The 14839-nt window shown below is 37.0% G+C and overlaps 1 protein-coding gene across 1 annotated transcript; it reads left to right on the top strand.

Moving 5' to 3' along the window:
- The first annotated feature begins 4766 nt into the window (after positions 1-4766).
- LOC127180592 (uncharacterized) lies at positions 4767-14676 on the top strand. Its single transcript, XM_051134731.1, has 4 exons — positions 4767-5092; positions 8404-8958; positions 11140-11382; positions 13345-14676. The coding sequence occupies exons 2-4, from the start codon at positions 8409-8411 to the stop codon at positions 14070-14072; spliced, it is 1521 nt and encodes a 506-aa protein (XP_050990688.1). The 5' UTR covers positions 4767-5092; positions 8404-8408; the 3' UTR covers positions 14073-14676.
- The last annotated feature ends 163 nt before the right edge of the window (positions 14677-14839 follow it).

Below are 14839 nucleotides of genomic sequence, written 5' to 3'. Positions count from 1 at the left end.
TGCGAAGCTTGTGACATCGAAGCGAGGCTTGACCTGATAAATGTAGTACTTGCCACCATTCCAAGCTCTGTGGTTGGTGCTTTTCAGTTTCTCTCTCTTTCTCACTTTAACATCTGGTTGATGTCGACTCTGACTTTGAAGGCGGACGTCTGTCTGCCAGGCTTCAGAGAAGCTTTGCCTCTACATCCAGATTGTCTTTGACCTTAAAATCAACACTTCTGTGCTGCCCCCAACCTGATGTTTGTAATGCTTTATTTTTAGTAATTTTTAAAATTACCTGTTAAATTAATCGAACTGTACTGGTAAACATGAGTACAAAGAGATGTGTATGGCTTTTCCCTCTCAAATAAATGCATGTAATGACAAAAATAGCATGTGTGGTTTTTATAAAACGACTTTCCTAATTGCATTTAGGACAGAACAAAAATTCACAGATAATTTACTCACCCCCTTGTCATCCAAGATGTTCATGTCTTTCTTTCTTCAGTCATAAAGAAACTGTTTTTTAAGAAGTACATTTCAGGATTTTTCTCCATATAGTGGACTTCTATGGTGCCTGTGAGTTTGAACTTCCAAAATGCAGGTTGAATGCATCTTTAGAGGGCTCTAAATGATCTCAGCCGAGGAAGAAGGGTCTTATCTAGCGAAACGATTGGTTATTTTCTAAAAAACTGACAATATACTTTTTAAACTCAAATGCACCTCTTGTCTAGCTCTGCGTGAATTCTGTGTATTCCGGTTTAAGACAGTTAATGTAGGTTGAAAAACTTGCATCATTTTCTCCTCCAACTTCGAAATCGTTGCAGAAATACTGACTCAGTGTTAACAAAGTTAGCATACAAAGAAGATCAAACACCCTTTACTAAGAAAAGTTAAAACAGCGATGTCGAATGATTTTGAAGTTGGAGAAGAAAATGAGATGGGAGTTTTATGACCTACTCTAAGTGTCATGAATCAGGAAAAAAACAGAGCTAGACGAGACAAGCGCTTGAGGCAAAAAAGTATAGAAATTAAAAAATTACAAAAAAAAGCCCCTTTTTAAAGCCTTTTGAAGCTGGATTTAAACTGCATTTTGGAAGTAAATTTGGGGGCACCATAGAAGTCCATTATATGGAGAGGGTGAGGTTAAAATAGTATATAAATTGTAATTTTGTTTTAGAAAATAACATTGTTTTGCTAGATAAGACCCTTCTTCCTTGGCTTGGATCATTTAGAGCCCTTTGAAGCTGCATTTAAACTGCAGTTTGGAAGTTCAAACTCACGGGCACCATAGAAGTCCACTATATGGAAATAGTTCCTGAAATGTTTTCCTCAAAAAAACATTTCTTTATGACTGAAGAAAGAAAGACATGAACATCTTGGATGACAAGGGGGTGAGTAAATTATCTTTATGTGTTTGTTCTGGAAGTGAACTACTTCTTTCATGTAAGAATGGATGATGTAAAATTTAGCTTGAATGTGCAAGTCTTTGTAGTTATTTTAGCTGTACAACAGTTCCTTAAGCTGCTTGATATTGCAAACAGGTATCTATTTTTTATGCATTATCATATTCAAACACATTAGTTTGTAGTGCACTTTGTTGTTCTTAGTTATTTACCAATACACTAAAATAAATGGTGTAGAATTTACTTTGGAACAAGAGAAAATGCTAGTAAATCTCAAAAATAATTACAAAAAAAATGGCAACACATTAAATTAAACAAGAAATTTTGAAAATTTCTTGTAAAATATATTGCATTAAACTTTATTTGCAATCAAAAGGCTCACACATTCACAATATATGGTTTACTTCCAAGTTTAAAAATAAAGTGGACGTTACAGCTTGTCTAAAAGTTGCATTTTGTGATAGAATTACTGTTTTGGTGTCAAAAGCAGTTACAGTGTCTTGCGAAAGTATTCATACCCCTTCAATTATTCATGTTTTATGATGTTGCTGCCTTATATTAAACTGCTTTAAATTATTATTTTTTTCTTCACATCAATCTACACTCCATACACCAGGGGTGCTCAACCCTGGTCCTGGAGATCAACCTTCCTGCAGAGTTCAGCTCCAACCCTGAACCAAATACACCTGAACCAGCTAATTAGGATCTAAAGAAGCACTTGATAATTACAGACAGGTGTTTTTGATTAAGGTTGGAACAAAACTCTGCAGGAAAGTCGATCTCCAGGAACAGAGTTGGGCACCCCTGCCATACACCATAATGGCAAAGCAAAAATGTAAAAGAAAAAAAAAAAGAAAGAAATAAGTCATTTTCATAAGTATTTATACCCTTAAATTAGTACTTAGCTTAAGCACCTTTACAGCCCCAAGTCTTTTTGGGTATGATGTAACAAGTTTTGCACATCAACATTTAGCAATTATCTGCCATTCTTCTGCTCACCTCTTCACCTCTCAAGTTGGATGCGGAAATGTTTAATTGTGTTCAAACCTAGGCTGTTGCTAGGCCACTCAAGGACATTCACAGAGTTGTTCTATAAGCCACTCTTGCTGTGTGCTTAGGCTCACTGCCCTGTTGGTAGGTGAAACCACCTACCCACCTACCCAATCTGAGGTTCTGAATGCTCTGAATTGGGTTTTCATTAAGGCTATCTCTATATTTTGGTGTTTTAAGCTTTTCTTCTGCTTTTGACGAGTCCCTCAGTCCCTGCCGATACAGAAAAAGGCACACAGCATGAGGCTACAACCAGCACACTTTACTTTTGAGATGATACTCTGCAGGTGATGAGCAGTGCCTAGTTTTATCCAAACATGATGCTTGGAACTGAGGATCATCAGACCAGAGAATCTTGTTTCTCTCAGTCTGAGGGTCCTTCAAGGTGCTTTGTTGCAAATTCCAAGTGTGTTTTCATGTGTCTTCACTGAGGAGAGGATTGAGTTTGGCCACACCACCGTAAAGCCTGGATCGGTGGAGTGTTGCAGTGATGTTTGTTTTTCTGTTAAGTTTCTTTCAAACTGTAGTAACATCTACTGCACAAGCAGTATTAATGCTCCTGAGCTTAATCTCAACTGTCCCAGGTATGAATACTTATGCAATGGAGTTTTTTTTTTTTTTTTAATAAATTTGTTAAAAAACAGCTTTTTGCTTTGCCATTATGCTGTATGGAGTGTAGATTGATGTGGGGAAAAAAGTAACTTAAAGCAGTTTGACATAAGGCAGCAACATAAAATGTGGGAAAAAAAAATGAAGGGGTATGAATACTTTTGCAACGCCCTGTATATATGCAGGTGTTCATAACTGTGAAAGGCTGAAATGCGAACATCACAAAACGAAGACCCTGAAAATGGATGAAAACTACAATGAAAATTTCCTTTAACTCTCAGAATGTTATTTTGGGAAGAAATTTTTGCGAAGCATATAAATTCTGGGTTTTAGGAGGGTTCTGTGTTAAAATAGAAAGCTGAATAAAGTTTAATTTGAGTTTCATTAAAGTTAGCCATTATTTAATACAATAATGTTACTTAATGAAATGTTATGAAGCGTTGAGGATCTTTTGTTATTGGTTTGCTGGGTTTGCACAGGTTGAAACGCCTGGTTTCTATGAAAGCAAGCGGCACATCAGGTGGTCTGGTATGTTACACACCCCGAGATGTATGCAAACACTATCAAACGGCCTTGCCGCAGGAGAGCAATATGTTTGAGATTATCAGGCTTCTGTTTAAACCCTGAGCACAGGACATACAAGAGACTAAAATAATACACCAAACACCCACACCTTTCTTATACATATCTTTTAGATGGAAATAAAAGCACAGACACTTTGGGTGTAATTAAAATGATGTTGAGATTCTGTGACACGTTTTTAATAATCACATCTTCATTGTGTAGAAGTCATTCAGTCACGCTGCACTTTGGGATGTTCAGTGCTGTATAGAAGGGATTTTCAAGGTATTTGACTCTTTGAGCTTATTATTATAAACCTCCTTTGAAGGAATTTCCATGTAATCCTCAGTGACTCACGGTTACATAAGAACAGAGAGACTTCAGATGTGCATGTAGATATAATGATTTTACAGTAGAAATTCACCCATGTATTATATAATAAATCAATAGATTTATTTATTGTTTTCTAAATTTAAGTTGTAAATAAAACATTACTGGAGTACATTGTACAAAAAAGTTCAGATTTCTACTTTTAAAAAATCTGGTTTGATTCCTTCATTGTATCTGCAATTTCTGAATGTAAAATGTAAATATATTTTTAAGATTATTGTTTTGTGTTGTTGAGTATGTTTTACAAGAAAATATTTAAAAGATATCTATACATAAAGTTTCTTTGTAATTATTTGAGATTCAGTAGCAATTTCTTTCAGAGTTTAAGAGTAAATCCTACATACATTTTTTTATTTTAGTATATTCGTGTTTTCCCCCCTATATTTTTCTTCACCTACTGCACTTTAAAAAGTCAAAACAGGACTGAACACGGGTGCAAAAATTAAGAGTAGCTGTTTTGTACGTTGACTCCTGTTAGTTATTAAGATCAAAGTATTACAGTCATTCGCCACTTTACTGATCAATTACTGATCAACCTGACCATTTACCGGTTAAATGTTAAATCCGGAGCGTGTGTAAATAAAACAATTGCAAGCTTTGCACGGTGATGTTTTTTGCTCTCAGGTAAGCGCTGCGTTCATTGCATTCAGGCAGTGTTTTGATTGTGGCCTGCTGTTGGTTTAGTGCTTTAAAGAGCCTCTCGGTTGTCAAACTCAATGTGACGTGTTAGTCTTTTGGCCTCTGTCAGTCCTGTGTGAGGATTCCCTCAGGCATTGAGAGAGTTAAAAAGAGCCACAGCCTTTCCATGTGAATTCCCTTCGTGGACTTTTTTTTTTCTGCATATCAGTTGAAACTCTGAATGCGAGTCATGAGAACATGAGGTGAAGTGGTGTGGAGAGAGAAACACAGAAGTGCTGCGCGCTCCCTCGTCTCATCAGCTCTGCTCTAGCAGACAGAAGATCCTCACATGATAGCGCTTACACCAACGGACGGATCTTTCCACAGGCACACACTCACTTCATAACTCTGAACTTTGTGAACAGCATCCCATGCTGCTGTGAAGACTTTCCTGTAGCGCTCAGGACATCTTCAAACAGGTAAAATGTTGATAGGCATTTCTGATTTATACAACAGTTTGAGGGAGCAAAGTTGTGTTTTTGCAATATATTAACTGCAAAAATGAGAGAGGGAGAGAGAGAGAGAATACTTCTTCCCCTCAGAATTTTAGCCTACATCTCAAAATTCTGAGTTGTTTAAATCTCACAATTCTGACTTTTTTTTTTCTCTCGTAATTTTACATTTAGCAATTTTGCCTTTTTCCCACTTAGAATTCCAAGTTTACGTCTTGCTATTTTTCTACTTTTTTGTTGTTGTTGGAATTCTGAATTTATATCTCAATTGGTACGTTTTTTTTTTTTTGTTTTTTTTTTTTTTTTTTTGGAAAAATAAGTTACAAATTAAGTTGTTCTTTCAGTGTTACATTACTTTATCTATCTATCTATCTATCTATCTATCTAAACCCACCGCAAAAGTAGTTTCAAGTAGGTTTTGACCACATTACATGTCTGTATCACTTCACTTCGGTTCATTTCGGCTATTTCAAAGGTCCACTTACATCCTGCAATGCAACTATGCTGATAAAGTACATAAATATAGTAAACAACAACATAAAAATGACAAATTATTTTCTTGTTTTTGCCACAAAATTGTTTTATTATGTCCCGCTCTCTCTTTCATACAAATGCACACACACTCGCACAGAAACGTGTTGTCAGTGCTGTTCTGACCATTTTATCAGTAAATAGAAACTAAAAGACACATGTTGACAGCGCTCAGTGTTGCCAAGTCTCAGTTTTCTCACGGGCTACTTTTAAACTGTTGTCGCAGATAGTTTTTGATGTCCGTGGGTTAGAGCGACCCCAATAGCGCTATTTTTTAGCCCCTAAAATGCAAATTTATCAGGGAAACCACAACAAAAAAAATGTGTATTTTATCCCCCAGAACACAATTTTTAACAGAGGTCCCTCCTCAAAATGCGATTGGGCTAGTTTTAAGTAGCAATTGGGCGGGTTTTGGTGTGAAAACCTGGCAACCCTGACAGCGCTGTTCTTGAAGCAGATAAATTTAAAGTTTCGCTATTAGTAGAGACCGAAATCTGTTGAGAGACGCACAGACTCAGGTAACGTTAATCCTACTCTCTCTCTCTCTCTCTCTCTCTCTAATAACTTCATTATTGACTGCATTTCTGCTATCACCTGTTACTAGCTCTAAAATGATGTTTTAGAATTAGCATAGGAAGCTTGGGATGGGAAATAAGCCTTCTCACAAAAGCGTTTTAAGAACAAAAATTCCTGACAAATGTCCTGAACATCATCTGAACAATGTCTTGAGGAGTGGTAACTGTATTTTAAGTGGAATAGTTGACTCCGGTCCTTTGGATTTTTAGAAAATAATGCACATCTTAGGTGTATCAAAATATATATACCTATGTTTAGTAATTAATTACTACTAAAATTATATAATAATCTACACACAGTATGTTATTAAAATCTGCAAAATTAAAGTACAAATATGGGGGTAATTAAGCAGGAATGTGTTTAATTGCCATAAAATAATCATGATAAAAACCTTATTAATATATGTGTGAATTACTGATCTGTTAAGCACAACATAAATCCAACTGCTTATTAGTGTCAGTTAATATAAGTATTAATACCTAGACATGTTTAAGCCAGCGTAAAGGCTTTATGTCTCTCCGTCCATTCCAGGCTGTAAGCACATAATAATTAAAGCTACGGCTGTTGTACAGTCACTTGCTTTATTCTGTGTGTGTGTGTGTGTGTGGGTGGGGTTTTTTTTGTTTTTTTTTCTTTCTTTTTCCCGTTCAGTCCAGGGTTTTTTATTGTAGTTCAGGTTGGAGTGTTTCCAGAAGGAGCATTCCGTTGATTTGTACAGTCTGAATGCGCTGAAGTCCTGATAGAGGTCATGGCAACCGAGCCACATCTTTGACACTTAGTATTCAGCTCGACTGTGTGTTTGTGCTCTGTTTCTCTTACAGAAAACCTCTCCACATTTACACCAGAGAAATAAACACTTTTTTTTCTCTCATATAAACGCTGTAAGTGAGGAAAATCAGAATATTCAGTCTACTTTTGATTTAACCAGAGGCTTTGCTGATTAGTCTAGATTTCTGTACAAATCTGAGATGCTGAGATATGAGTTATTTTTCCTAATAATAATTCATAATCAAGTCTGTTTATAATTAATCAAGTTATGTTTATAATTATAATAATATAATGTAAATAATCTGTTTAGAATCAGAACTAGTGATTGGTGAGTGAATCATTATTGTTCTAATCAGTCGAACAAGTTTGCAAAAAGGTTTGAAATTGTTCACACACACACACTAAATTGCACCAGAACAGAATACTTTGATATTTACCTGCAATCTGTGGTACTAAGAAAAAAAACTTTCAAAGATCTTCTATTGTGTGTCAGTGATGAAGTGACTTTGTTTACTTCTTGTAATTTTGACTTTATTTTCTTGGCATACTTTTTTTTGTTGTTGTTGTTTGTTTGTTTTTTTTTTTTTGTTTTTTTTTTTAAATCTGAGTTTATATCTTGTAATTCTGATGTTTTTTTCTCAGAATTCTGAGTTTACTTCTCATAATTTTTACGTTTTTTGGAATTCTGTATTTACATCTTGCAATTCAGTTTTTTTTTTCTTGTAATTCTGAGTTTACTTAATTTTTTACTTTTTTTGGAATTCGAAGTTTACATCTCACAATTCATTTTTTTTTCATAGAATGCTGAGATTACTTCTCACAATTTTTACTTTTTCTGGAATTCTGAGTATCTTACAATTCTGTTTTTTTTTCTCTGAATTCTGTCTCAATTTTTTACTTGTTTTTGGAATTCTGAGCTTACATCTCACAATTAATTTTTTTTTTTGTCTCGGAATTCTGAGTTTACTCACAATTTTATTTATTTATTTTTTTCAGAATTCTAAGTTTATATCACGCAATTCTAAATGTGTTTCTGTGAATTCTGTTTCTCAATTTTTACTTTTTGTTAAAATTAGTTTACATATTGTAGTTCTGATTTTATTTTCTTGGAAATTTGAGCTTACATCTTAAAATTAATTTTTTTTTCTTGAAATTCTGAGTTTACTTCAAAATGTTTTACTTTTTTTTCAGAATTCTGAGTTTACATTTCACAATTTTGAATTTTTTGTTGGAATTCATGAGTTTATGTCTCAATTTTGAGTATACATTCTGAGACTTCCTTCTCACATATTGCAGTCTTTTCAGAATTCTGTGTCAAAAATGAGTCCAGCAGTAAAGAAAGGGTAGAACCACTCCTGGTTTTAAATGTGACTTTAAATCTATCATTGCTTGTTATTGTGCAGGTGCGATGGCGAGGATATCCAGCTCTACTCATATTTGTGTGCTGCTCTTGACCTTGGGCTTCCTGGTCTTTGAGATTGTAGTCGGGCAAATCTGCAGATCCCTCCTCATCGCGGTGGACAGTTTCCATACGATCTACATTTTCATAAATCTGTCTCTATCAGCATTAAAACATAATCCTAATTCTCCATTGATATCACCTGATACCTCCACAAATGCTGGTCCATCTCTTCCAAACATCTCTGCTTTAGAAGGTCCGAGTCCTCTGTATATTGAGGACTACAGAAGGATACGTCTCAAGCCCTTCGGCATCCTGATCTCAGCTCTGCTCATGGCATCTCAGTGTGTCTCCATTAGTCTGGAGATTCTCACACATCTCGTGCAGCCAGAACCTATTCAGCACCCACTCCTGTCTATTGTTGTTGGAGGAGCTAGTCTGGTAGCCAATATACTCGTGTTGGCCTGGAGAAGAAGAAGCAGAAGGATTGATGAAGCTGCTGATGAGATCAGCAAAAGTCCGATGCAAAGTGACCCTCATTCTACACCAAAAAGCAAAGGTGTGTTTAAATAGAATCAGGGAATACTTGTTTCTGATTGGTCAGTTGTGCCATTCAGCCCCAACCCCCCCTTCATAGTTAAACTTGAAGAAAATAAACGGATAAAACAATATCTCATGTCCATCTATGGATTGCATTAGATAGGTACCTTAAAGGGACAGTTCACCAAAAATTAAAATTCTGTCATTAATTATTCAACCTCAAGTTGTTCCAAACCTGCTAGACCTTTGTTCATTTTCAGAACACTAATTAAGATATTTTTGATGAAATCCGAGAGCTTTCTGACCCTGCACAGACAGCAATGCAATTGACACGTTCAAGACCCAGAAAGGTAGTAAGGACATCGATAAAATAGTCCATGTGACATCAGTGGTTTAACCGTAATGTTTTGAAGCTAAGAATAAATACTTCTTTGCGCAAAGAAAATGAAATAATGAGTCAACAGCACCAAATGCATTTTGTTTTCTTTGCGCATAAAAAGTATTCTCACAGCATAACATTACACTTGTACCACTGATGTCACATGAACTATTTTAACAATGTCCTTACTACCTTTCTGGGCCTTGAATGTATCAGTTGCGTTGCTGACTATGCAGGGTCAGAAAGCTCTTGAATTTCATCAAAAATATCTTAATTTGTGTTCCGAAGATGAATAGAGGTCTTGCGGGTTTGGAACGGCATGAGGGTGAGTAATTAATGACAGAATTTTCATTGAACTTTTTGGTTAAATTATCCCTTGAAGGAACTGAGGCACATCCTGAGAAAGATTCATGCAGTTACAATCATTCACATTTACTGAAAAACAAACAATCTGTGAAGGTTGCACATGATGCCCACCTTTCTTGGCCCTGAATTCACTTGAAGTCCACTTCAAAAACAAATATTCACATATAATGTACTCACCCCCTTGTCATCCAAGATGTTCATGTCTTTCTTTCTTCAGTCGTAAAGAAATTATGTTTTTTTGAGGAAAACATTTCAGCATTTTTCTCCATATAATGGACTGATATGGTGCCCTGGTTTTGAACTTCCAAAATGCAGTTCAAACAATCCCAAATGTGGTTGTAAATGCCCCCAGCTGAGAAAGAAGTGTCTTATCTAGTGTAACAATCAGTTATTTTCATAAAAATAATACAGTTTATATACTTTTTAATGTCAAACATTCATCATATCTTACTCTGCCTGGAATGTTTTTTTTTCCAGTTTATGACAGTTAGGGTATGTCGAAAAACTCCCATCTTATATTCTCCCTCAACTTCAAATTCGTCCTATATCGCTGTTTTACTGTGATGTAGGATGGATTTGAAATGATTTTTGAAGTTGAGGGAGAAAATACGATTGGAGTTTTTCAACATACCCTAACTGTCTTGAGCCAGAATACACAGAGGTCAATGAGAGCAAGGCAAGATTGAATTTTTTTAATGAAAATAACTGATCGTTTTGCTAGATAAGACCCTTCTTCCTCGGTTGGGATCGTTTACAACCGCATTTGGGATCGTTTGAAGCTGCATTTAAGCTGCATTTTGGAAGTTCAAAATTGGGGCACCATATCAGTCCATTATATGAAGAAAAATGCTGAAATGTTTTCCTCAAAAAACATAATTTCTTTACGACTGAAGAAAGAAAGACATGAACATCTTGGATGACAAGGGGGTGAGTACATTATATGTGAATATTTGTTTTGGAAGTGGACTTCTTTAAAATTCAAACCAAAACCCTTAAATCACCCTTACAACCCCTAAAATCTATAAATGAAAACATTTATTGGAAGAAGTCATCAGTTTGGTTGTGCAGTAAAGAGCTGTGAGCTGCTTTTGTAATCCCAAAAACAGTTTTGCATTCCATATGTCAGGGGTGGCGAATGTCGGAGAGCCACAGCCCTGCATAGTTTTGCTTCAACCCTAATCAAACACACTTGAACAAGCTAATCAAGGTCTGAAGGGTTACTAGAAAGCACCAGGCAGGTGAGTTTTAATTAGGGTTGGAGCTGAACTCTGCAGAGCTGCGGCTCTCCAGGACCCGAGTTCGCCACCCCTGTCATAAGTGATACGATGAATACAGAATATCAAGTACAATGCAATACGTTCCACATTCTGTGGTCTAAAATTTTCTGTGCTCTGTATTTTCTTAAAGATCTGCTGCAGAATGGTTGTGAGGATTTTAATGATCATTGTGTTGTAGGAAGTGCTCTCCAGGATGACGCACTGATGTTCTGCAACCCTGAAGCATCTAGTGTTCTGGATCCAGATCAAGACTCTCAGGACTGCTCTTCTGAGTTACCAAACCCCAGCGTCACTGATCCACTTCAGTCCAGTCACTCTCAAGTGTCTAAATCCAGTGTTGGTGAAAGTTCTCAGGAAATCATTCAGCATGGAGAGCAAATTCCAGAACAACCGTGTGACTCCACCTGCACCAAATCCACTGGTGAGAGCATGTTAATTTAAGATGAAACAAAAATACAGTGCCTATGGAAAATCATCATACCCCTTTGAAATAGTTACTTTATTTGTCATAAAGCCTGAAATCAAACCCCATTCCAAATAACTTCCCCAGCTTTGTTTACAGTTTTGGTCTTATAAAGTCAAACCAATGAAAGAAAAAAACAACAGTTCTGCAAATTAATAAAAAAACAAAAAATCTAGAATAACAGCATTGGGAAAGTCATCAGTCCCTTGATTTAATGCTTCATAGAGCCACCTTTTGCTTTAATTACAGCCATTTGTCTTTTTGGATATGTCTGTACTAGCTTTCCACACCTTGGCTGGGGAATATTTGCCCATTCTTCCTTGACTGAACTTGAGCAATCCTGCAAATTCTGTGGTGAGCAGCAATGGACTGCTCTTTTCAAATCCATCCACAGATTTTCAGTTGGATTTAAGTCAGGGCTCTGACTTGGCCACTCAAGCACATTAACCTTCTGTTCCTTAACCCATTTCATTGTTGTTTTGGCAGTATGTTTAGGGTCATTGTTATGTTGGAAGGTGAATGCCCATCTTCAGCTGTCTAGCTGAGGGACGCAGGTTTTCCTCAAGAATCTGGATGTACTTGGCTTTATCAATTTTCCCTTCAATCCTGACCAATCGCCCAGTCCCAGCTGAAGAGAAACACCCTCACAACATAATGCTGCCACCACCGTTCTTCACAGTAGGTATGGTGTGTTTTGGGTGTTGTGCTGTGTTTGCTTTTCGCCAAACATAGCCCTTGGAGTTCAGTCCAAAAAGGTCAGTTTTGGTCTCCTCAGACCATAGCACCTTTTGCCAGAGGGTGTCGAACTCTTCCAATTGTGTTTTTTGCCCAGTGTAAACAAGACTGAATGTGACACTTTTTTAGGAAAGGCTTCTTTCATGCCACCCATCAAGCTTGGGAGATAGTTGTGACATGCACAGACTGACCAGACCCAGCCATAAAGCTGTGTAAGTCCTTCAAAGTTGCCTTTGGCCTCCTGGTAGCATCTCTCATCAATGTCCTCTTGGTTTTGTCAACCACTTTGGACGGATGGTCTGATCTAGGAAATGTGCTGGTGCTGCCATACGTTTTCCACTTCTTAATGATGCTCTGAACAGTACTCTGAGGGATAGCTAAAGCTCTTAAAATGTTTTTGTAGCCTTCTCCTAACTTGTGCCTTTCTACAGCTCTATCTCTGAGGTCTTTTGAAAGCACTTTCCCAACCGTGATGAATTATTTGCCGTACCATGCGCTACTAACAGTGGATTCTTCAAGAAACAGCTTTTTTTTTTTATTCTGACGTAATCAACACCACTACTATTGATGTCAGGTGGGGCAATTAGCCTGCTGTTTAATCTGGAGGTTGATTTCTTGCAAGGGGCTGATCACTTTACCAAACCAGGCATTTCACTGATTAATTTTTAATAATCCTTCAATTTTTTACTTTAATAATGAGGGCTGTAATGTGTACATGCACCTCAAAAAAAGTTAGACTTAATTTATTTCATTTTCCAGCGTGTAATCTGACAAAAGGTAAAGGTTTTCACAGGGTATGATGATTTTCCATAGGCACTGTACAGTAAAAACAGTAATATTGTGAAATATTATTACAATTTAAACTGTTTTCTATGTAAATATATTCAAAGCTGAATTTTTAGCGTCATTACTTTAGTCTTTAGTAATGATGCTGAAAATTCACAATAATTATATTTTCAAATATATTCATAAAGAAAGCAGTTATTTTAACTTATAATATTTCATAATATTACTATTTTTACTGTATTTTTATTTTTAAAATGCAGCCTTGTTGAGCATTAAGAAGCTTCAAAAGCATTAAACATAATTATTTTGACTTGCAGTAGAGGACACAGAAATATTTATATGATTCCTAAATTTCAACGTGGCAAACTATATATAATATGTTTATTTTTAACTCAACAGATTCCCAGTGTGTTCCTAAAGGATCTAGGTTTATACTACAGCAGTTCGGCTTCATTAGTGTGATCCAGGACTTTCTGGGTTCAATCCTCATTTTGACTAATGGTCTGGTTCTCCTGCTGTCTGAAGCGCACTGCCATCGGCCTCACTCAGACTGTCACCTCCTAGTTTATCTGGACTCAGGTTTTTCCACAGTCTGTGTGCTGGTTTTGTTATCCGCAGCCCTGCCGAAGCTGCGCCGCTACGGGCTGCTGGTGCTCCAGGCGACGCCGCTGCATCTCTCTGCCGGTCAGGTGCAGCTGTGCATCAGTGAAGTGCCGGGCGTGTTGTCGGTTCATGAGCTGCACGTGTGGCAGCTGTCAGACACGCTGATGGTGGCATCACTGCACGTTCACTGTTCGGACGGGCTGAACGCAGCGCAGTACGAAGATCTGATGGTGAAGATCAAAGCAGCCCTAGCCACTTTTGGCATTAACCACTGCACCGTGCAGCCGGAGTTCATCAGGAGCGATGCAGCGACCAGTGGCGCCCCGGTTTCAGTGTGGTCGGCCTGCAGTTTGCGCTGTGGGCAGGAGTGTGCAGAGAAGCTCTGCTGCTCCCCTCAGGTGGATGAAACCAACTATCCCAAGACAGAGAATCCTGTTTGTGTCCAGGAGGAGAAATCCTGCTCCTTAGCGCCGCACAGTGTTGATGTGACAAGAGACGTGGTTATTGAGAACACGTACCTGTGATTAAAGGTTGTTGGTATGTTTGTGAACTGACAGCATTGTAAGTACTGTACATGATGGACACTCCAGCAAAAAACGTGTTTATATATGCCAAAAACAAGGGGTAATCACTAATTTATTCGGAGCTGAAATCATCATTGTACTGCTTTGCATTATGTTACGACGAGTGATATTTATATCATTTTATGTAGGCTAAGTAGTCTGTTATACTGCTATATATTTTGGGCATCTGAATAAAATTGATATGTTTGTTACTCCTCATCCTCACTGAACTTCAGATTCTCACTATATCATATGAACCATAAAAGTCTGATACATCTAATATGATTAAACACACACACACACACACGTTTGTTTTTGTGAATTGTGGGGACTTTCCATAGACTTCTATAGATTTTATACTGACCAAACGATATTGTCTATCCCCTAACCCAACCCTAACCCTAAACCTACCCCTCACAGAAAACATGTTTGCATCGTTACACTCTCAGATAAACATAATTTACTATTTTTAATCATTTTTTAACATTGTGGGGACCAATGTAAAAAATTTGAGGTTTTACTATCCTTGTGGGGACATTTGGTCGCCACAATGTAGCAAAAACAAGTACACACACACACACAAAACAAAACTCAAAATGTAAAATTAATTGTATTTTTATAAATATTTTATTTTATCCCAAAAACAGATGCTGTTATTTGTACAAATACTTTGCTTTTTACAGTTTTAACCCCACACCAACCAACCCAGAAAAGACTGCCGGATGACA

This window comes from Labeo rohita, chromosome 18 (genome assembly GCF_022985175.1).
Source record: "Labeo rohita strain BAU-BD-2019 chromosome 18, IGBB_LRoh.1.0, whole genome shotgun sequence".
In the NCBI taxonomy this organism is placed as follows: domain Eukaryota; kingdom Metazoa; phylum Chordata; class Actinopteri; order Cypriniformes; family Cyprinidae; genus Labeo; species Labeo rohita.
The sequence above is the reverse complement of the archived record's forward strand: the minus strand, read 5'-3'. Positions and strand labels throughout refer to the sequence as shown.

Excerpts from the sequence above, each read along its gene's own strand:
- LOC127180592 (XM_051134731.1), top strand. The coding sequence starts at position 8,409 with ATGGCGAGGATATCCAGCTCTACTCATATTTGTGTGCTGCTCTTGACC. Across the intron at positions 8,959-11,139 it reads TTCTACACCAAAAAGCAAAG|GAAGTGCTCTCCAGGATGAC; the intron begins GTGTGTTTAAAT and ends ATTGTGTTGTAG. Across the intron at positions 11,383-13,344 it reads CACCTGCACCAAATCCACTG|ATTCCCAGTGTGTTCCTAAA; the intron begins GTGAGAGCATGT and ends TTAACTCAACAG.